The following is a 21,148-nucleotide window of genomic DNA, read 5'->3' as shown; positions in this document are numbered from 1 at the left end:
GGACATTGCAAAATTTCTACTGGAGCATTTCAAGGTTGGACAGGGCTCCTACCTCTTGTGCAACATTGTGTCATTACTACTGTTGGAAGTTAGCACAAATTTATCAGGCATTAAGTTTGGACAACAGAGAGGTGTACATTGTATGATGTTGAAAAACCCTTCTACATGTACATGTACAAGTCTGTATGCTTCACTTTTAAAAAGGCAAGGGCAGAAGGCATTTTCTCCTCGGCAAAGGGCACTCTATGAAGAAATTGTAAACTTCTACAGGAGCATTTCAAGGGGCATGGAGGCAAAAGCCTTTGATGCCTCTGTGAAGTGGCAGGCCTGCCTACATGTACAGTAGTATGGTAAAAACAGGGTGAGGAATTAAGGGTTAGGATACACAGTACAAAAAAATAATAATAATAATATTTAAGTCTTATATAAAATATTAGCGCACGTATTACCAACAAGGTACTCACGGCACTGACAATACAAACTTTCATAAGATAGACTCTGAGACCTAATTATGTAGCACCTTAAAAGGTTTATAAGGTGCTGGCACATACAGCTGCCACAGCCAGGAACACCAGGGCGAACCCCTACTCTTTTCGATAAGTGCACTTGTTTTTTTTACATGCATTACACAATACATGGGACCAACGGCTTTACATACATGTACGTCCCATCCGAAGCATAGTGTTAGCCAGAGGGGTGTCTGGGTGTCTTTTGGACACCCTGTTTTTAATTTGGACACCCTGTTTCATCTGTCATTTACATGTAAATTTATTGTAGGTGAACAATTTGGACACCCAGTTTTAAAATTTCCAGCAAATTTGGACACCCTTTTACCAAATCCTGGCTAAAACCTTGATCCGAAGCCTGGTGTTTTACAAAAGGCCAATGCAAACAAATTACACGTAACTAAACCGGGCACCACCACCACTCACCTCAATCTCAAAGATCTCCTCCGTGTCGTCAAGAAAACCGACGTAACACCGCATCTTCCTCTCCTGTTTCTCCCGAGCGATCTCATTGGCTCGGACATTGTAGGAGCCGCTGGAAGCTCGCAGGCGTCGTGACATGGCCGTGTTTTCCCTGCTAGCCCTCAGTGTAACGATCACACGGTTTCTGTCATTGTAATCACCCCGTGGTGGTAGCTAGCAATCTGTTGAGAGAGTTCGGGAAAGGATTCAGAAATATTGCAGGTGCTTGGCAGTTCTTTATAGTGACAAACACGTTCAATGCTTTCCCATCGGCAAAAACTGCATGTGGAAATATCAGGGATGTAATAGTCTGTTAAAAAAAATAAAAAATATGAGAGCAAAGCGAGAAAGCTTGCGAGCGAGAAAGCTTGCGAGCGAGAAAGCTTGCGAGCGCGAAAGCTTCCAATGCGAAGCCTGCTTTATACATTTTTCTTAGGTTTTGAAAGACCTATTCTGCAATCTGGGGTGTTCCATGGTTTTATCTTCATTTTCTTATGAATGTAATCTAAGTTATTAAAAAATTGATTTCTTTTTAGTTAAATTTCTTGTTTAAAAAAAAAAAACGATTTCCGGTTTAAAACAGAGAAATCCTATCCCTGCCTACAACAATTTCCCCTCTGCAAAAACTGTATGTTGGAATATTAAAGATCCGCAGATTGGAAAGTGCAATGAGACATTGAACAGGGTATGAATTACACACTGAAATGCTGACCTACATTGTGTACAGTCTATGCCTATCCAGTGATTTGATCTTTTTTACGTCCAAACCTTCAGGGTAGAGGATTTTCTGAAAAAAAATTGCAGTTACCAGTGGGCAAGGCGGCATAAACTGAAGGGCATCACTATGAGGGAACATCACAAATTTGTCCTTGAAAATTTCAAGGGGCAACAAAGCAAAAGGACCAGGGCCATGGAGTTTGTTGTTTCTGTCGCATCTGTCAAGTACATGTATCAGCCTGCCTGATTACCATCATTGCTTACATGTAGTGTTTGGTTCCATTTTTATCTCGCCAAATAAAAATTGTAAACAACATTTTCTGCCAAGCATTAGGAATAGGCCTATCTCATCTGCATGATCTGTGTACATACTACAAAATAGGTGGCCAGAAACATCAGAAGCCTGCCTTGTTTGAAATGCTCACTAATGGATATGTTTTTGTGGGTATGACATTCCACACACACTGATGAGAATGTCAGCAAATGACCCTTCAACATTTTCTTTTCCGTATTTGTCCACCCCTTGAATGTCATCACAGTAATGAATGGTATACTTCATACAGTACACCTACACAGGAGACTCGGCATCACAGTTACCAGTTTCTTTCCCTAGGACAATCTCGAATCGTGGACAAGCCCTTAAATGTCTGTCGTGGTGCTAGCGTTTCGACTCTCTCCGCGATTCTGGCATTATTTTCTATCTCACGAGACTGCTGGCCCCCAGCGAGACTAGCTGCTCTCGCACTTTGCAGTCGCAGTTAATGGGGGAGTAGTAGTCGGCAGCCAGCAGCTTTGCGTGAGAGCAGTAATCTCGCGAGAGCAGTATTCGATCCCGGAGACCTGAATCATTACTACAGACTCGACTATCAAGTCTAAGGACGTTCAAGAGCTGCAAGCGATCTGTGACAAAATACCACATTAAGGTCATTTAAAGTGCAGGATGCATCAGAATCATGTCCATGACATAATGTTCATTTGATGTTTATATAGCGCATGATGTACAATGTTTATTGTACTACATGCAATGTATCTTGTATTGATCTACATACACCTTACAAAGAACATTTATACGTTGGCAAGTAACTGGGCCAGTAAACCAAACAAGCCCTAGAGTCTAGAGTTTTTTTCTGAACACTTTTGAAGGGTTTTCAAAGTTCACTGGAAAGTTCAACAAATACAAAAAGTAAACATGACATTTCAGGTTATGTCTTGTGAAAAAATACTGATAGTGCAGTGAAAAGTGTCGTGCTACAAAAAACTGGGCCCAATTCCATAAAGCTGTTACACAAAAACTGCCGCATGGCAAATCTCTTTTATACGGATGAGTTTGGAACCACAATAGACTGTAATATTTGCAAAATTTTATTTGGTAACCTGTTTTGGCTAAGCAAGTTTTTCAAAGTTTTATTTATGAAATTGGGCTGTGAAACCCCAACAAGGCCTTTATTACATGTAAGTGGTAAAGATGAAACGTGTCTCCGGCAAGCTAATGCATATTTTATGATATTTTTGATATTTTCAGCTAAAAAATGTGCACACAAAATTGGCTTGATCTATGCACATGTACACGTATGCCAGTATCGTGTTAACACAAACCCCATAATGAGCGCATTGTACAGTGTACATGTACATAATTGAGCGCATTGTACAGTGTACATTATGAAGGCAGAATCTATAGCTAATTACGAACAAACTTAACTACACTCAACAAGCACCCTTCCTCTAATGACTTTGGAATTCCAGCAGAGTCGTTATGGACAAGAAGCCTAATTAATTGGCATCTTAGCCATGTGTGAAGGATCAATTTCCCATCTGGCAGACCACTGAAATAGTCAGAATAGTCTGAGGGTGCGTGTGTCATCGGACAATTGATCCTCTATGTTCAACTGGATCAAATTCCACGCTGCTGGTTAAAGACTCTGGACACTATTGGTAATAGTCAGAGACCAGTCTTCTCACTTGGTAAGCAGAGCCATGAAATTGCGCCCTGCTTTGATCATGACGATACAGCCCCTTTAAAAAATGTTGTGTTTTTTTAAAGACACTGGACACTATTGATAGTTGTCAAAGACCAGTCTTCCCACTTGGTGTATCTCAACATATGCATAAAAGAACAAACCTGTGAAATTTTAGCTCAATTGGTCATCGGAGTTGGGACAAAATGATGAAAGAAAAACAACCTTGTTGGACGAATGTGTGTGCTTTCAGATATGAATAAAAGACTTTCTAGCTAGAAGTCTTTTAATATTTTGGTGAGAAATTACCTCTTTTTCAAAAACTATGTTACTTCAGAGGGAGTTGTTTCCCACAATGTTTTATAGTATCAACAGCTCTCTATTGCTAGTTTACCAAGTCAGTTTTTAAGTTAATATTTGTTTTGAGTCATTACCAAACGTGTACCTTCCCTTTAAGGCATACATTTTTGCTTTACTCCGTAGTTCATGTAATTGTCAATATTTTTCGTGGAAGTATTGAAATAAATGTGTATTTGAATGAATGAATTTGTACATCAGTCATTATATCAGGTGCCTTTTTCCTTTTTTCCTTTGTAAGGTTACAAAGCGCCTATAGAAGATGCGACAAAAAGTCCAACGTCAATATGTTCCAATGAGTAGTCAAATAAAACAGTCAAGTATTTCGGTATAAAAGAGTCAGTGTTTTTTTCTTTCATTGATTATTTCGCAACTTCGCCAACCGATTGAGCTCAAATTTTCACAGATTTGTGATACACCAACTGTGAAGGCTAGTCTTTGACAGTTGCCAATAGTGTCCATTGCTTTAAAGGAACACGTTGCCTTGGATCGGACGAGTTGGTCTATAAAAAGCGTTTGTAACCGTTTTTTTTTATAAAATGCATATGGATGGAAAGATGTTTTAAAAGTTGAATACAATGATCCACACAAACATGCCTCGAAGTTGCACGGTATTCTTTTTACCTCAACGACTAACACGGATATTTATGGGAGTCAAAAATGTGACTCCCATACATGGCCGACCGTGTTAGTCGACGAGGTAAAAGGAAAACCGTGCAATTTCGAGGCATGTTTGTGTGGTTCATTGTATTCTACTTTTACAACATCTTTCTACCCATATGCATTTTATAAAAAACGGTTACAAACGCTTTTCAAAGACCAACACGACCGATCCAAGGCAAAGTGTTCCTTTGAGGGTTCTGAGCAGGAGGAAGGGCTAGAGGGTATCAAGGGTTCTGAATGGGGTTTGGGGTTCTTGCTCCCTGCCCCTTCTCTGATTTCAAATTTTCGAAAGAATGATATCAAAAATGGACACCAAGTGTCAAAAAAACAATTCCTGACAGTTACACAGAGCATCTTACACATTTGAACACAAAGTACACCACGCACATAAAGTACATTAATTTATAATGGCCAATAATACGAACATAAATGAAGTGCACTATGTAGGCCTCCAGTATTAAATATCCCAAGAACTTCCCAGGGTACCGGGCACAAACGTAAAATGCCACGGCAGCGTTTTTTTTTTTTACACGGAGAGTAGAATTCACTCTGTAGCTGACAGCCATCATTTATCAGGTTCGGAATGATGGTACAAGATCGAGCCTTGCTGAGTAGGTGCATGTGATTGTGATAAATGGAATAATTTGTAAGCTGCAATTTCTTGCATGTACTGATAGCACAAAAATCAATGCACTAAGTGATGTTGGGTGAGCGTTTTGGAGTTGAGACAAGTACCAGACTAGGAGTCTTATTAAAGAGGTGATGAAAAAAAACAGACAAATTATCTCCCAGACCCATCTTCAATTGACCTATTTCATGACAATACTATTCGCCATTTTAGGAGAGTCCAAGTCAAAAACGTACAGAAAGGAAATGCTTTCCCTTAACACGCATTGTGTGGAGCTTACATCATGCAATGAGTCAAGGTAGTTATTGAACAAAATGCACTTAGTCTGAAGCCAAAATGCCTGTACATGTACTTGTACGTAGGCCCCTACAAAGGTTTTCCCTTGTTCATTAACTCTTATACGCATTTCTGAAACCACCTCAAATCCTTAGAAGTAAGCAGCACCATCAGCCAAACAGACAAACACAAATCTCTACACATGCAGGTAGTACCAGGTCTGATACTTCACGGAGGCAACAAAGGCGATTGCCTCCGTGGCCCCCTTGTCATTGCCTTGGTGCCCTTGAAATGCTACAGTACAAATTTACAATTTCCTCATAGGGTGCCCTTTACCAAGGAGAAAATGCCTTGGTGCCCTTGCCCTTTCAAAAACGAAGCATACAGGCCTGAGATACCCATTTAGTATTACTCCCGAGGGAATAAGAAGCAACTTATAGGAAAGCATCTTGCTCAAGGACACAAGTGCCATGACCGGGATTCGAACCCACACTCTGATGACTCAGCCATCAGAAATTGCATTTGATGCACTTGACCACTCGGCCATGGCATACTACAACAGCTGTAACTCATTAAGTTGCTTGGTAATGAAAAACCCTTTCATGCATGTAAAATGTCAGCCAAACTTCTGTGTAATTTGCTATCGTAGTTTGATTGCCTTTGTGTGCCTGGGCGCTAGGCCCTTCTTCTGGGCGCTAGGCCCTTCTTCCGGGCGCTAGGCCCTTCTTCCAGGCACACAAAATATTTTGTCACATTAACAGGAGGTTACAAAAAATAAACAATAAAATGGCCCAGCTGACAAAAAAGTAATGGAATTACTGTTATATTTTCCATGCAAGAGTGTTCTCAAACGCCCCAGATTTTAACCTTCCCATAATGACTTGCGAACGGCAGAAACCAATAAAACTCAGTATTCTTAAAACACAATTTCGCATGTTAAAATATTCTAATGCTATTTTACTGGTAAAACTTGTCATTCTGGGCAAATTTTATAGAGCTGCTTGCACAAAACGTAGCTAGGCACAATAACATTTTGCTTACGAGAATAAGGTTACAAGCTAAACAACCATGTCAGGTGTACAATTTGTGACTGGTATCCTGCTCATTTCTGCTTAATAGCAGAAAAATTTTCAGCAATATTTCCTGCTTAAGTATTGAGTTCTAGGCACACAACAACAGACATAATGTATGCATTGTGTTCCACTTAAATTGATCCTTGCCAAGTAAGTGTTTAAAAAATCCATGTCTGTTCTTTTAATTAAAAGTTAATCAATGACCAATCAAGTAAATGTTTTAAAATGTTTACCTTTGTACAATTGAATTTCTTGTAAATGCCTCAGACTGTACATGTATGTTTAAATTTCCGTTGGTAAATAAAAGTGATTTTGATTCAAATCAGTGAACGATTTCCCTTGTATTGACCCCCTTGCACGCGTATCACACGCGGCGACTGATGCCACGCTCACCATGTTGGTGGTCAGTTAGGTTTACATGTATTAACGCCGCGTCGCCTAAAATGCACACTTTACTGCATAACGCGCAGCATAGAGTTATATATGAAAACGCACAGTGAAATTGCCCACCAGTATGGCGCATTCAAGATTTTTCTGCTGATGACGTCAGGTGAAATGGGTCAATAGGAGAGCAAAATGCTACACAAAATGGCTACTGAAAATCAGGATGTGTTACTCAATACTAGCATTCAGTGTGCACAAAATAAGTTCTGTGTAAATTTCTTGCTATGCAAAATTGCAGTATGAAGTCGTTCCCGGTAAATGATAATTCTACTGTACAAGAGATTACACGTACACTGTTCTCACATCTTCATGTTTTGTGTGACCCTAATCAAAATGTACAACATGACAAGCTAAACTGATATTAACCACAATTAGATGACAATTTACATAATAAATGACCAATAATTTCAATCAGCATGATCAAGATCGCTGGACCCAGTCAAGCCTGTCAAAAAAAAAAAAAACGGTGCTGAATAAAATCCTGCCTAGTAGAAGAGTCCTCCCACTCAGAGTGTACACTAAGCGGGTTATTACGTTTGAGTGCATTAGGCCAAATAAAAAGAAAAACATGTTAAGCGTCCCCGCCCGCTACCTGTTTAGAGCCTGCCTCCTTTTGGGTTTTTTTTTTGGGTTTTTTTTTCGGTTTTTTAATTAAACAAATTAATTTCTTTTTTGTTATCTTAAAAAAAAATAAAGGATACATTTTAACGATCTCATTTTCTTCTTTAAATACATGTAGCCCAGCCAGTTGGCAATTTTTTTTTCTACACATTAGAATTGACACCCTCAAAGGATTTCCTTTTTGAATCGATTTTGAAAACAAAATTCCCCCCATGGAAAAGCACTTTGACAGTGGCAATTTCAGAGTGCAGAAAAAAAGTTGCAGCCGGTTGTCTTTTAAAATGTGTTTGGCGGCCATTTTTTTTTTTAAAAACCTCACACAAAATCCTTCCTTTTTTTTAAAATGGCAGGCAGTAAACATGTTTTTTTTTTTATTAGGCCTGAATACCAGACTAGCAGGACCATGATGATGGATTGAAGTACGCTGCCCTACACAATCAATTTATCAATAAATGAATAGAGTGATCTTCAGGGTTGTGATTACAGGTGTTATTTTATATTGACAGTGGAACTTCAAAATTAGACTGTAGTGTTTTAAATTACCGGTTTTTTTTTGAGTGATTTTTTTGTGATGTTTAATATTGATAAATTTATGTTTGAAATGATTGGATTTAATGACAAACACGTCTGCTGTGTTTTTAAGTCAAATGCAGGGCTGGAATATTTTTCTTTGAACGTCCGATGCCATGTGTACTTTGCAAGGGACACCTTCAAATTAATTTTTTTTTTTATGAGAACCCACATAAAATACAAAATTTAAAGGAACACGTTGCCTTGGATCGGTCGAGTTGGTCTTTGAAAAGCGTTTGTTATAAACTGTATATAGGTAGAAAGATGCTGTAAAAGTAGAATACAATGATCAACACAAACATGCCTCGAAATTGTACGGTTTTCCTTTTACCTCGTCGACTAACACAGTCGGCCATTTATGGGATAAATGGCCGACCGTGTTAGTTCGCAAAGTAAAAGGAAAACCACGCAATTTCGAGGCAAACTTGTGTGGATCATTGTATTTTACTTTTAAAACATCTTTCCAACCATATGCATTATATAAAAAACAGTTACAGACGCTTTTTATAGTCCAACTCGTCCGATCCAGGGCAACGTGTTCCTTTAATACAGAGTACTGTAGTACCAGAAGACAGTATACTACACTGTATGGTAGAATAAATGCAAGGCCTCCATTGCCCCCTCATCATGGCCTTGGTGCCCATTCAAGTTTCTAAATAAGGGAATCAATGTGTGGTGAAGAGGTTTTCAACTAGTGGTTTAATCCCAACGAGGCCTGGTTCTTGATAATTTTAACGAGACGAAGTCGAGGTAAATTATAAAGAATCAGGCCTCGGCGGGTTTAAACCACTAGTTGAAAACCGATTCAACACACTTTGATTCTCATTTATAAATACCTTTTTCGGTCAAAAACATCATCACTTTTGGGTCAAAAAGTAAAATAAATGCAAAAATTATAAATGTTGAATGATTTCTTTCAACACAACACCAACAACTCCTCATAAGGGAATGCTGTGCACGTCGCCCGTATCGCGTGATATGGCACAACTGTTTCAGCCGTTGCTCTCGACCAATAAGAATGAAGAAACTGTCTTAAAAGTACAGGTGCAAGGTTGTGTGTCACGCCCATGAACTAACACTTTTTACTGGTCATAAACAAAGGTTTATACACCCACGTGACGCGCTCTCCACCAATAGGAATAGCAGAACTGTCTGAGGTAATGGAAGTAAGTGCCATTTTCAAAATCAAAATGGCCTTAACCACAGACAGCAACAGATCTACATTGACTCCCAAAATGACACAACCTAGATTATTGTCATGATGACATCAGCTGAATTTATAGGTCCACACCTACAAATGTAATACTATGTAATATAATTATAATTATGTAATACTATTGTATCCTGTTTTAAGTGTGATACATAATCATGTGTAAGTCATGGCCACTTTAAGTAACACAAACTGGCTCCCAGCCAGACACATAGGCTACTGCACTTGTTGAAGGACACAAAACACAATGTCCACAAATTAAAGGGAAGGTACATGTTTGGTAATATTGTCAAAGACAAGTCTTTTCACTTGGTGTATCCCATCATAACCCTAAAATAACAAGCCTGTGAACATTTGGGCTCAATCGGTCATCGAAGTTGCCAGAAAATGATGAAAGAAAAAACACCCTTGTTGGACGAATTTGTGTGCTTTCAGATAAGAATAAAAAACTTCTAGCTAGAAGTCTTATATTTTATTGTGAGAAATTACCTCTTTCTAAAAAACTACGTTACTTCAGAGGAAGTCGTTTCCCACAATGTTTTATAGTCAGTTTTTAAGTTAATATTTGTTTTGAGTAATTACCAATCGTGTACCTTCCCTTTAAACTCACATAGTTTGAAGACACTGATGGTAGAAAGCTTCCATTTTGTCTCGGTGAGGCGAAAATTATTTCAGCAAGTAAAACAGATTTTTAGTCACTTCTCAAAAACTACAGCACCTCAGCAACTAATATTTTAAGGTACAATGTAAGCTTTCTAACTATCATTATCTTCAAACGGTGTACAATGAAAGTTTAATGTACATCTGTGGACATTGTCTTTTGTGTCCAACAAAAAGTACCCAGACCCTTTAAAGGTATTAGGTTCATACAGAAGTAATGTCAAACTTTAAAAAATAAGTCCCACGTTTCCTGCTGTGGAGAGAAAGAACCACTTTTATAATGCCATTGAATTGCAGGACAAAACATCCAAATGTCAACACAATAGAGTATTCTAACAGTTCTCCTTAACTGCAAATGGTGGTGTGTGACCAATGATGAGTTTATTCACCTGCAAGTTGTGCAACCACATAATGCAAAACTTCCTTTCCATGAAAACAATAATGTGGTACCAAGTACAGCTGTGCAAAACCACATAAGTGTTGGCACCCAGCCATCAAACCAATTATTACATTGAATTTGAACCATGGTGGAATTGTAACGTGTAGCCTACTACTTTTAGTGAGTAAAGCCATGTCCAAATTATTAGCGGCTGTGACAATGGCTTTGAATATTGTCGAGGGTGTTGCCAAGAATGTCCTACATGTGTGTATACTTCAATGCTTAGACCTTAAATCGCTAGTACTCAGTACTCAGCGTTAGGCGTGGAATGAGGTGCATGCCGGTCTAGCTAACGATTGATTGCTAGTTAAACCAGCATGCACCTTATTCACCAGTTAGCGCTTGCGCAATGGGTATTTGCCAAAAGGTCTATGATGATGACACAGCGATCGAGCCATAGATGTAGCCATAGCCGCAAATTTGAACACTGCCCATCAAAGTTATTGTAGTCGCTTTTCGATATTGCAGCCATAGCCAGAGCAAAAGTCTACAACTTGTGGTTTTTAAAATTGCCATGTACATGTAGTACAATGCCTTGAAGAACCAACATAGGAAACAGAACGGTTCACTAAAAATACCAACAGCTGAGAAAATAGATTTGATAACCCACAACAAAACTAATTCCTATTTGTAGTTTATGAAGGAAATATTGTACAGTGTAGCCAAATATACTACAGCAAGCTGAAAGTCAATGCTGATGCAAAAAGGTTCTGAAACAAAGATCTTAATAGTATAGTTAATTATGTTTTTTGTAAGGGGGGGTTCCATCAAAATGATAGAATTCACATCTTTTGGCAACACCTGGAATTATAGATTTCGAGGAGCTTCTGTGAACAATATTTCTCCACATTTGGTTCAAAAGTTGTGAAAGTAGAAACACCAAGAATTGGGAGAAAAAGAAACTGAGAAAAAGGAGTTTAAAGAATTAAAAGTACACATCTGTATATTTTATTGCCATGCTAATTTTTACCATTTTTTAAATATTTTTAGAAGCACTATAGAAGTACATGTAGATCACTAAGTATGATTTCTATAATATAAACAAAAATAACAGCAAATTTGTCCCCACAAAGACTCTAAAAAGGTCTGAATTTAAAAAAAAAAATGTCTGAAATTCCACATCCCTGAAAAAATGGCTTTAACAAAATTAACAGTCGCCCATAGCAAATGCTTGGTGCAAGTTTTCTTTGGGGATTAACCAAGTTAAACGAAATCTAATTATTGGGGTTGGCTTTCATGTTTGCAAATAAAGCCACGCAGCTGAAATTGTACTCTAGAATTTGGATCCTCTTGATGAAATAGGTCGTGGGGGTCAGAGAGGCGAGGAAACCCACGACAGGATATCTGGAAACTCAGCGTATATAATGGTATGCTTGAACCAGAACCCAGTGTAAACACTGGATCTATTTAGCGTTGCAATCTGTCATCAGATTGCTGTGTGGTAGCAGGCAACGATTTCATCCAGCACTTTTGCATAGCAAAATATTTTGTCTAAACAAATTTTGTGCATACAGAATGGTAATATTGAGTAGCAACTGACACGTTTTGCATATTTTGTTGTTCACTGGGTAGAGGATTCTCTGATTTGAGGTTTCTATGATTCATGCAACAACTGTATTTTGCAGTTTGTGATGGAATTCACATCTTTTGGCAACACCTGGAATTATAGATTTCAAGGAGCTTCTGTGAACAATATTTCTCCACATTTGGTTCAAAAGTTGTGAAAGTAGAAACACCAAGAATGGGGAGAAAACAAAACTGAAAAAAAGGAGTTTAAAGAATTAAAAGTACACATCTGTATATTTTATTGCCATGCTAATTTTTACCAGTTTTTTGATATTTTTAGAAGCACTATAGAAGTACATGTAGATCACTAAGTATGATTTCTGTAATATAAACAAAAATAACAGCAAATTTGTCACCACAAAGACTCTAAAAAGGTCTGAATTTTTAAAAAAAATTCTGAAATTCCACATCCCTGAAAAATGGCTTTAACAAAATTAACAGTCGCCCATAGCAATATGCTTGGTGCAAGTTTTCTTTGGGGATTCACTAAGTTAAACGAAATCTAATTATTGGGGTTGGCTTTCATGTTTGCAAATAAAGCCACGCAGCTGAAATTGTACTCTAGAATTTGGATCCTCTTGATGAAATAGGTCGTGGGGGTCAGAGAGGCGAGGAAACCCACAACAGGATATCTGGAAACTCAGCGTGTATAATGGTGTGCTTGAACCAGAACCCAGTGTAAACACTGGATCTATTTAGCATTGCAATCTGTCATCAGATTGCTGTGTGGTAGCAGGCAACGATTTCATCCAGCGCTTTTGCATAGCAAAATATTTTGTCTAAACAAATTGTGTGCATACAGAATGGTAATATTGAGTAGCAACTGATACGTTCTGCATATTTTGTTGATCACTGGGTACCAGGTAGAGGTTTCTCTGATTTGAGGTTTCTATGATTCATGCAACAACTGTATTTTGCAGTTTGTGCGAAGTAATAATAATATTAATAATTTGGGGGGGCTAATCATCCTTACTCGCAGCTAAGAGCTGAATTGCGAAGGACACAGCTTCAACATGTTCGAGAAGCTGGCATGCAAGGGCACCTTTGGTTGTCAGCCACATCAACTCATTATGACCACGGAGCACAGCCAAAGATGGAAAGTGTTTGATTTTTTTTTTCTTGATTTTTTTGGAAGTACATGGCCCAACATCGCATACGTACTGTATGGTACAATGTTCTGTAACCACTGGCTCCCTTGAATTGATATGAAGGCAGACTACAGTTGGTAGTATTAAGGCCACATACAAAAAAATTGTTGATCGTCCCCGCCCGACCGTTCAAAACCCCGACCCCATTTTTTCCCCCCCCCCCCCCCCCCCCCCCCCCCCCGTCTGGATATCTCTTTATGCTTTTACTACCCAGATTTTCAGCTGATACTTGTTTTCAAAATGTACAGGTTTGAAAAGGTGTTTAAAGAAGGTTTTTATTCATGTTGGCAAAGGAAGAACAATTCTTCAAATATTTACTTGGGCTACACTGTGCTTAGTTGTTTGAAAAAGTTTACAGAAAATGTCATCTAAGAGTTAAATTTGTTTGACAAAACTATTGAAAACATCAAAAACACACAAATCCTCTGTTTTATAGTGATTGTGATGATTTCTTTATTCTTGATTTCATATTTGGCATGTCAACAAAACTTCTTATTTTTAAATTAAAAAACCTCCATCCCTCCCCCATTCGCCAAAAAAAGGACGATCAACAATTTTTTTATGTGGCCTAATGGCAGTAAAAACTTACTTGGCAAAGAGCAATGAGGGGCTATTCATTTTTATAAAACATAGTGAAAAAAACGATTCTCTTTGAAGTAATTAGTTTGAGAGAGAGAGGTAATTTTCACCCCCCAAAAACTAATATCAGACAAAGCCTTTCTCGGACTTCTGAAAGCAAACAATTCTTGTGCAAACAAGGACATTTTTTCTTTTATCATTTTCTTGCAACTTGGACTAGTTGTCCAATTTTTCACAGGTTTGTCACACATGCATGTTGGGATACAACAAGCGAGGATACTGGTCTTTGACAATTACCAAAAGTATACCCTGCCTTTAACAGTGGTCTAGTGGCCAAATGCCAGCTAAAACACCTGGGGATGGAGCAGTCAAAAGTCTCTCCAAATGGTCCGACTGGCGAGTTAAAAGTGTTGAAAAGCGTTCATATTTCATTTGAAGTAAACAGACAACTAAATTTTAAGAGCAAACTCTCCAACACGTCTCTGCAGTTCTTTCTACTCTTCAGTACCCTAAAAGCGATTTTACACAAAAACGACTGTGATGTTATCTTTCCTTCCAAGAATAAAACAAAAATGCGTTTTCCAATTGCCTTGAAAGCTAAGTTTAAGTTACTGAACACATAGTGCTCTGCGACCTTCGAACAAATTGTATAAGCCTTTTACCAACGGATCTGCCATTCATTTTCCCCCCAGTCTTATAATACCTGTAAAACACCTGGGGATGGAGCAGTCAAAAGTCTCTCCAAATGGTCCGACTGGCGAGTTAAAAGTGTTGGAAAGCATTCATATTTCATTTGAAGTAAACAGACAACAAAATTTTAAGAGCAAACTCTCCAACACGTCTCTGCAGTTCTTTCTACTCTTCAGTACCCTGAAAGCAATTTTACACTAAACAACTGTGATGTTATCTTTCCTTCCAAGAATAAAAGAATAAAATGCATTTTTCCAATTGCCTTGAAAGCTAAGTTTAAGTTACTGAACACGTAGTGCTCTGTGACCTTCGAACAAATTGTATAAGCCTTTTGCCAACGGATCTGCCATTCATTTTTCCCCCAGTCTTATAATACCTGTAAGAACAGGCTACTGGCGGGGCAGCCGTAATAATTCCAAATCTTAGCCAGAGGGGCGGATAAGGTTTTTTTTTTTGAATAGGCAGGGATTTTTTTATATTCTTAATATTCCTGGGCCAATGCTCTCGCAAAGAAAGTGCAAGTGGAAGGCATCTTGGGAATACTCGAGGATGAATGAAAGGATTTCGTGCGTGGCTGTCAAGCAAATTCTGAGAGAGGAACAAAAAATCTTTGTTTTGAACAAGTTTATGACTGGGTTATTTTTATTTTTTTCGAGAAGTTTACCCGAAAAATAAACAGCGATTGGTAAAAAAGGACTAAAGGGTGGTGCATTTAGAGTTGGATAAAAAAACCTGAAACTTGTTGATACTGGTATATAATGTGAAACAGATTTATGGAAAGTAACGTGGGGACTCTATAATCCTAATCATTGAACAGTTTCCTTTGAAGGTCACAGAGCCTTGGACTTTTTTTAGAAGCAACTCTGATTTAAATTGCCCATAGGTTGAAGTGCAGTAGCCAATGGGGTAAGAAATGTGTGCGTAGTTGTAGCATCGTATCGTATCATACAGTGTATTGATCGTTTTTATGAAAGTTGTACACTTACAATACGTGCAAGCAATATTATTATCAATTCACTATGGGGTGGAATATTACAATGTAGGCCTAGTACTTTTCAAAACAAGTTTTATCATTTTTCAACTAAAGTTTGTTTAAATCATAAATACTTTAAAGGCATTTTGTTTTGAAAGAAAAAGGGATACAAATAAACATGGTCTTAAATGTTTTAGAAGGTCATAAATTTTATTTTGCCACAAATGTTACGGTCGCAAGGTTTTTACACGGATGGTTGGGCGGTTACCGGAAACAAAAAAGCTATTTTTATTAGGCCTAATACGTATTTTGGGGATTCAGTAGGAGTATGACCTTACATTGTCTGTTTTTAAAAATGGTAAAGGTTTTTCCCAGGAAATTGCAAGGGTTAGCAGTTCAACCCAGGAAATTCGTACAGTGTGAAAGGGACTTATATTATGCATATTAAATTGGTGTGTACTTTTGTCGTAACCTTGATGAGGTAAATCATGCATTTTCATTCTTCTGCTGAGAATTAAAGCACGTACTCTTTGTACCAATGATGCACAGAATTTGATGAAACGCCCACATGCTACGGCTAGCAGTGCTATTTTTACAAACTCATCTGTAAATCACAAACACTATAAATAATATTTGACTGATCTGCCAGACACAGCCCTGTATATTCGTTTTTGAAATGGCAAGGGCACCACCGAGGCATTTTCTCCACGTGGTAAAGGGCACCATATGAGGAAATTTTCAATTTCTATTGTACCAAGGCAATGACCAGGAGCCAAAGAGGTGATGACTTTCATTGCCTCTGTGAAGTATCAGGCCTGCAGACACATGCAACCTGCATACATGTAGGCCTTGACAGCATTTATTAAGTTTTAAAGACGACAGCCGATGGTCTGATTTCATCAGCTTTTAAAGCCATTGGACACTTTCGGTAAACAGTATTGTCCAAAGGCCCACACTTCGTGTATCACAACTTTAAAATAACAAACCTGTGAAAATTTAGGCTCAATTGGTCATCGGAGTCTGGAAAAAATAACGGGAAAACCCACCAATGTTTCTGCATGATTTGCCGTGTCATGACATGTGTTTAAATTAATCCGTAGTTCTCGATATCAAGAACTGATAATTGTTTTGATGTTTTCTCAAAAAGTAAAGCATTTCTGTCATGGAATAATATTTCAAGAGAAGTCTTTCACCATTACCTTCTGTACATAAGTTATTTGTAAATCTGTGAACTTTTTTTTTTTTTCTGTTCCGAAAGTGTATAATGGCTTTAAAAATAGAAAATATTGACTGTTAAAAAACAGCTTCTGTAAAGCAAAAACTGGCAGAGAACATAGGTAAGGCACAGATGGTACAATGTACATGTTAGTAAAATTAAATTTGAACTGTTTATAAAGGGGTTAAAAATACATCCGAGTGTAAAAACTACTTTTATAAAGCCATAATTTGCACTTGTAACAGGATCCACCACAATATTAGGTGAAGAAAATGTACTATAAACACAAGCCTGGTTACTAATTTGTACATACACAGGCAAGTATGCTTTGTTTTTGTGAAAGGGCAAGGGCAACAATGCATTTTATATGTCCAACTATTTAACATGATGTCCAAAAGACACTCAGACGCCCCTCTGGCTAAACACTAATGAGTTCTTGATAAAGAGAATGAGCAAATAATTTAGTCAGTCTCCTTTGTAACTGATCCTAGCAGCCAACATAGTTGAAGGTATACAGATACATACATTCAAAACCAAAAACATTGTGTCTATTCCTACATGTACATTATACCTCCATAGTCCAACGCGTTGCCTTGGACCGGTCGAGTTGGTCTTTGAAAAGCGTTTGTAAACCGTTTGTTATAAAATGCAATGGTTAGAAAGATGTTTTATACAATGATCCACACACATTTGCCTTGAAAATGCGTGGTTTTCCGTTTACTTTGCGAACTAACAGGGTCCGCCATACGGCCCACCATTTAAGGGAGTCTTGACTCCCATAAATGGCCGGCCGTGTTTGTCGACGAGGTATAATTCTACTTTTAAAATATCTTTCTAATCAATGCATTTTATAACAAACGGTTACAACTGCTTTTCAAAGACCAACTCGACTTATTCTTTTATTAAACAGGAAGTCCAAAAGACAACCACACACCCATCTCGCCAACACTAATGGGTGCTTGATATAAGAAAATGAGCAAATTAATTAACCAGTCTCTTTGTAACTGATCCTAGCAGCCAACATTGAAGATCACAAGCGCAAACACTGCGCAGTGTGTACCTCAATGGTACTCCAGACCTACGATGGATCAATAGCATACCATGGCCATGACATCATCCCAATGCAATCAGCCATGAGTTGAACAATAGAGGGATCATGGCTGTCTGAGGTTACAGTTACATGTACACACTCTGCCATGTGCACTTGAGAGGGTCTGCTCTATAGTCTGTTGTTGGGGAGCTGTGGTGGTGGTGCAGAGTGACTGGACCCAATTTCAGGATTGATATTTCACAAAGGCAACAAATGCGATTGCCATTGCCTTCGTACCCATGATATGCGTAGAAATTTACAATTTTCGTCATAGGGTGCCCTTTACCAAGGCGAAAATTGTACCCTTGCTCTTTTAAAAATGAAGTGCCTGCAATTTCATAGAGCTGCTTTCAAAAGCAGAAAATAAAGCTCAAAAATGTTCTGCTACTAAGCAAAACTTAGCAGGAAACCTATCACAAATTGTACCTGTGACATGGTAATTTGGCTGGTTACCTTAAATTCTGGTAATCATAATTTGATTGTGCCCACGTATAGCTTCTGTCTGTGCATACATAAAGGATTGGGGTACTTTTTGTAACACAATGTCCACAGATTTACATTAAACTTACAATGTACACAGTTTGAAGATGTTGAGAGTAGAAGGCTTCCCTTAAAATATTACTTGCCGAGATGCTGTAGTTTTTTGAGAAATTAGTAACACAAAGTCACAAAAATAATTTTCGGCCCTATGAAATTTTGCCCTGGCCTTCTCTAATGGCCTTGTCATGATAGGGATAAGGGATCAATTGATAATGACAGCCACGTGTGGAGGACAGAAAGAATTCAGGGTTGAATTACAAAAGATATGATCTCATGGTTCGTACAACCATGGTTCGTACAACCATGGTTCGTATTCCAGTGGGACACAAAGAGAAATAATCGTTTTTAAACAGTCTAGTTTCAGTGAATGATTTCTCTTAGAAAAATGCTGAGCAAAATGTATCAGTTGAGTTGCTACTAAAAAATCATCATAATTATACAGTGAACGATTTCCCTTGTACATGTGTATAGCAGAGCAAAGTGCTTCACAAAATTGACCAAATGCTAGTCAAAAATCTTAATTTGCTACTCAATATTAGCATCCAGTGTGGCACAAAAATAAAATTCAGTCTAAATAAATTATTTTGCTTTGCAAAACTACTGCAAAAATACTAGCCGAAATCATTCCCTGAATTAATATTACATGTATCAGTGTGCACAAAATCTGTTCACGTCAACCTTTTTTTCTTGTGCAAAAATGATGGATGTAATCGTTCTGAGCTTACGTAGTTAATTTAGAAAAAAAAGATCAAGATCATCACCCAAATAAATTGAGAAACTGCTTTAAAAAAATATTTAGTCTTTAATAGAGGGGTGTACAAATCTTCATGATTTTGTGGCATCAAATTTTGCTTTTAAACAATGTACTATTCAATTTACTTTGTGAAACATTTAATTTTAAACAGCTACATGTCTCTACATCTAAGGCCTATACTATTCATTTTTAATTCAGTAATTTGTATTCAGTTGACAGCAAGATGTGACACCCTACATTTTCTATTATTTATGTACATAGTACATTGTAGGCCTACATGATGTTACTTCTACTAGGTTCTTGTAATTCATGTCTAAATGCTTACAGTTTGTTTGTATATTTCAGTGTTTATTGCCTGCTGGTTTTACTTTTTGCATCTTTTGATGCGGATTTTGGCGATACACAATGCATAAACCTAAAAAAATATATACACAGTATGTAGCCTATTTGTGCAGTAGATTTCAACTTAAAAGTAAAATTTATAGTGCACAAAGGTCACTTGCAGGTGTGTTATTTCCATCCAGCTTGCATGACTATTGTTTAAAAATTCTCAGAACAGCAGCATCAGGAACAACCTTAAAGGGACACGTTGCCTTTCGTCGGGCGAGTTTTGTCAAGATCAGCCATTTTGTGGAGTCAAAAATTTGACTCTGCAAAAACACTGGTTAGCTCACGATATAAAAGGAAAACCTGGCTATTTCGAGGCATATTGGTGCAATATCTTTCTAACAATTTATGCATTTTATAACAAACAGTCTCAAACTTTCATACACCAATTCGCCCGATCCGAGGCAACGTGTCCCTTTAACACTTAGTTTTGAATTACTAATTTGTGACAGGGAGATATTGACATCCCCAATGGATTGTTCCACTTTGAGTTTCATGTCTAGCTCAGAGCTAATATGATTTAGAAGATGAATCGACAATTTTTAGAAGCAGGGCTGTGTGCTTCGTTTTTGAAAGGGCAAGGGAACCAAGACATTTTCTCCTTGGTAAATGGCACCCTATGACTATATGAGGAAATTGTAAATTTCTACCGGAGCATTTCAAGGGCACCAAGGCAATGACCAGCAGGCATGGAGGCAATTGCCTTTGTTGTCAACGTGAAGTATCACGCCTGCCCTACCCTAAAGTCTTCTGAATTATTTAAGGTGATTTTTAGCAAATTTTTGTAATCAAAATGTGAACTTGTCACGATGTTACATGTATGTGTACATCTGTACTCTATGTACACGTGCATGAATACATGAAACAGTACTGTATCATCAATTCAAATTTCAATTAAAAATGTGGGTTTTTTTTCATCCTAGATTCTATTTGTAAGCAAACTACAAAAGATTGGACAGCTCCATACAAATGTAACAGTTAAAAATTACAGTTAGGGCTAAAATGGAAAAGAAGAAGGAGAACATGATGAGGGTACATTGCAAACCATCGCACGCATGCACATTAATGTTGCATGGTATAACTATTAACAATGAAAGTCAGTCGTTTGATGTCGCATGGATTCATCAACGTGCATGCCATGTTCAATTCGCTGTATAATGTGTACCAGTTTATGTTTACAATGTGACAAAGATCTTGAATACATTATGTGTTATAATTTATGCTGATGGCTATTAATGTAGGCCTACAGAGTACACTATGCAATTGTTTCACGCTGTGACGGGGTCCAGTGGCGTTTTGTACACCCCGAGGGGGAAATGACACCCGAGGCGAAGCTAAGGGTGCCATTTGCCCCCTTGGTTTGTTACCGAGGTATAACAATGAACAATGATGTACTGTAAGCCTACATCATGTACATCATGAATCTATACCAATAGTGCACATTAATGTGTAATGTGTAAATCAATCTCAGGCTGCGGCCTTAAGACTTTGTTTTTTAAAGGGTAAGCACAAAGGCATTTTCTCAAATTTCTATTGGAGTTTTTCAAGCGCACCAAGGCAATGACCAGGGCAGGGGACACCGCGGCAATCGCCTTTGTTGCCTCTGTGAATTATCAGGCCAACA

At 37.9% G+C, this 21,148-nt stretch overlaps 1 protein-coding gene across 6 annotated transcripts in view; it reads right to left on the bottom strand.

Moving 5' to 3' along the window:
* LOC139948602 (tyrosine-protein phosphatase non-receptor type 4-like) overlaps positions 1-21,148 on the bottom strand; it is a 98,063-nt gene that overhangs the window by 72,277 nt on the left and 4,638 nt on the right. For all 6 annotated transcript variants that reach the window (XM_071946779.1, XM_071946782.1, XM_071946781.1 and 3 more), the window contains exon 2: positions 933-1,150. In XM_071946779.1, coding sequence (XP_071802880.1) covers positions 933-1,067 — 135 coding nt within the window. In that variant the 5' untranslated portion in view covers positions 1,068-1,150. The remainder of the gene's footprint in view (positions 1-932; positions 1,151-21,148) is intronic.

Source organism: Asterias amurensis, chromosome 16 (genome assembly GCF_032118995.1).
Source record: "Asterias amurensis chromosome 16, ASM3211899v1".
NCBI classification, from domain to species: domain Eukaryota; kingdom Metazoa; phylum Echinodermata; class Asteroidea; order Forcipulatida; family Asteriidae; genus Asterias; species Asterias amurensis.
This window is presented reverse-complemented; position numbering and strand designations above follow the sequence as displayed.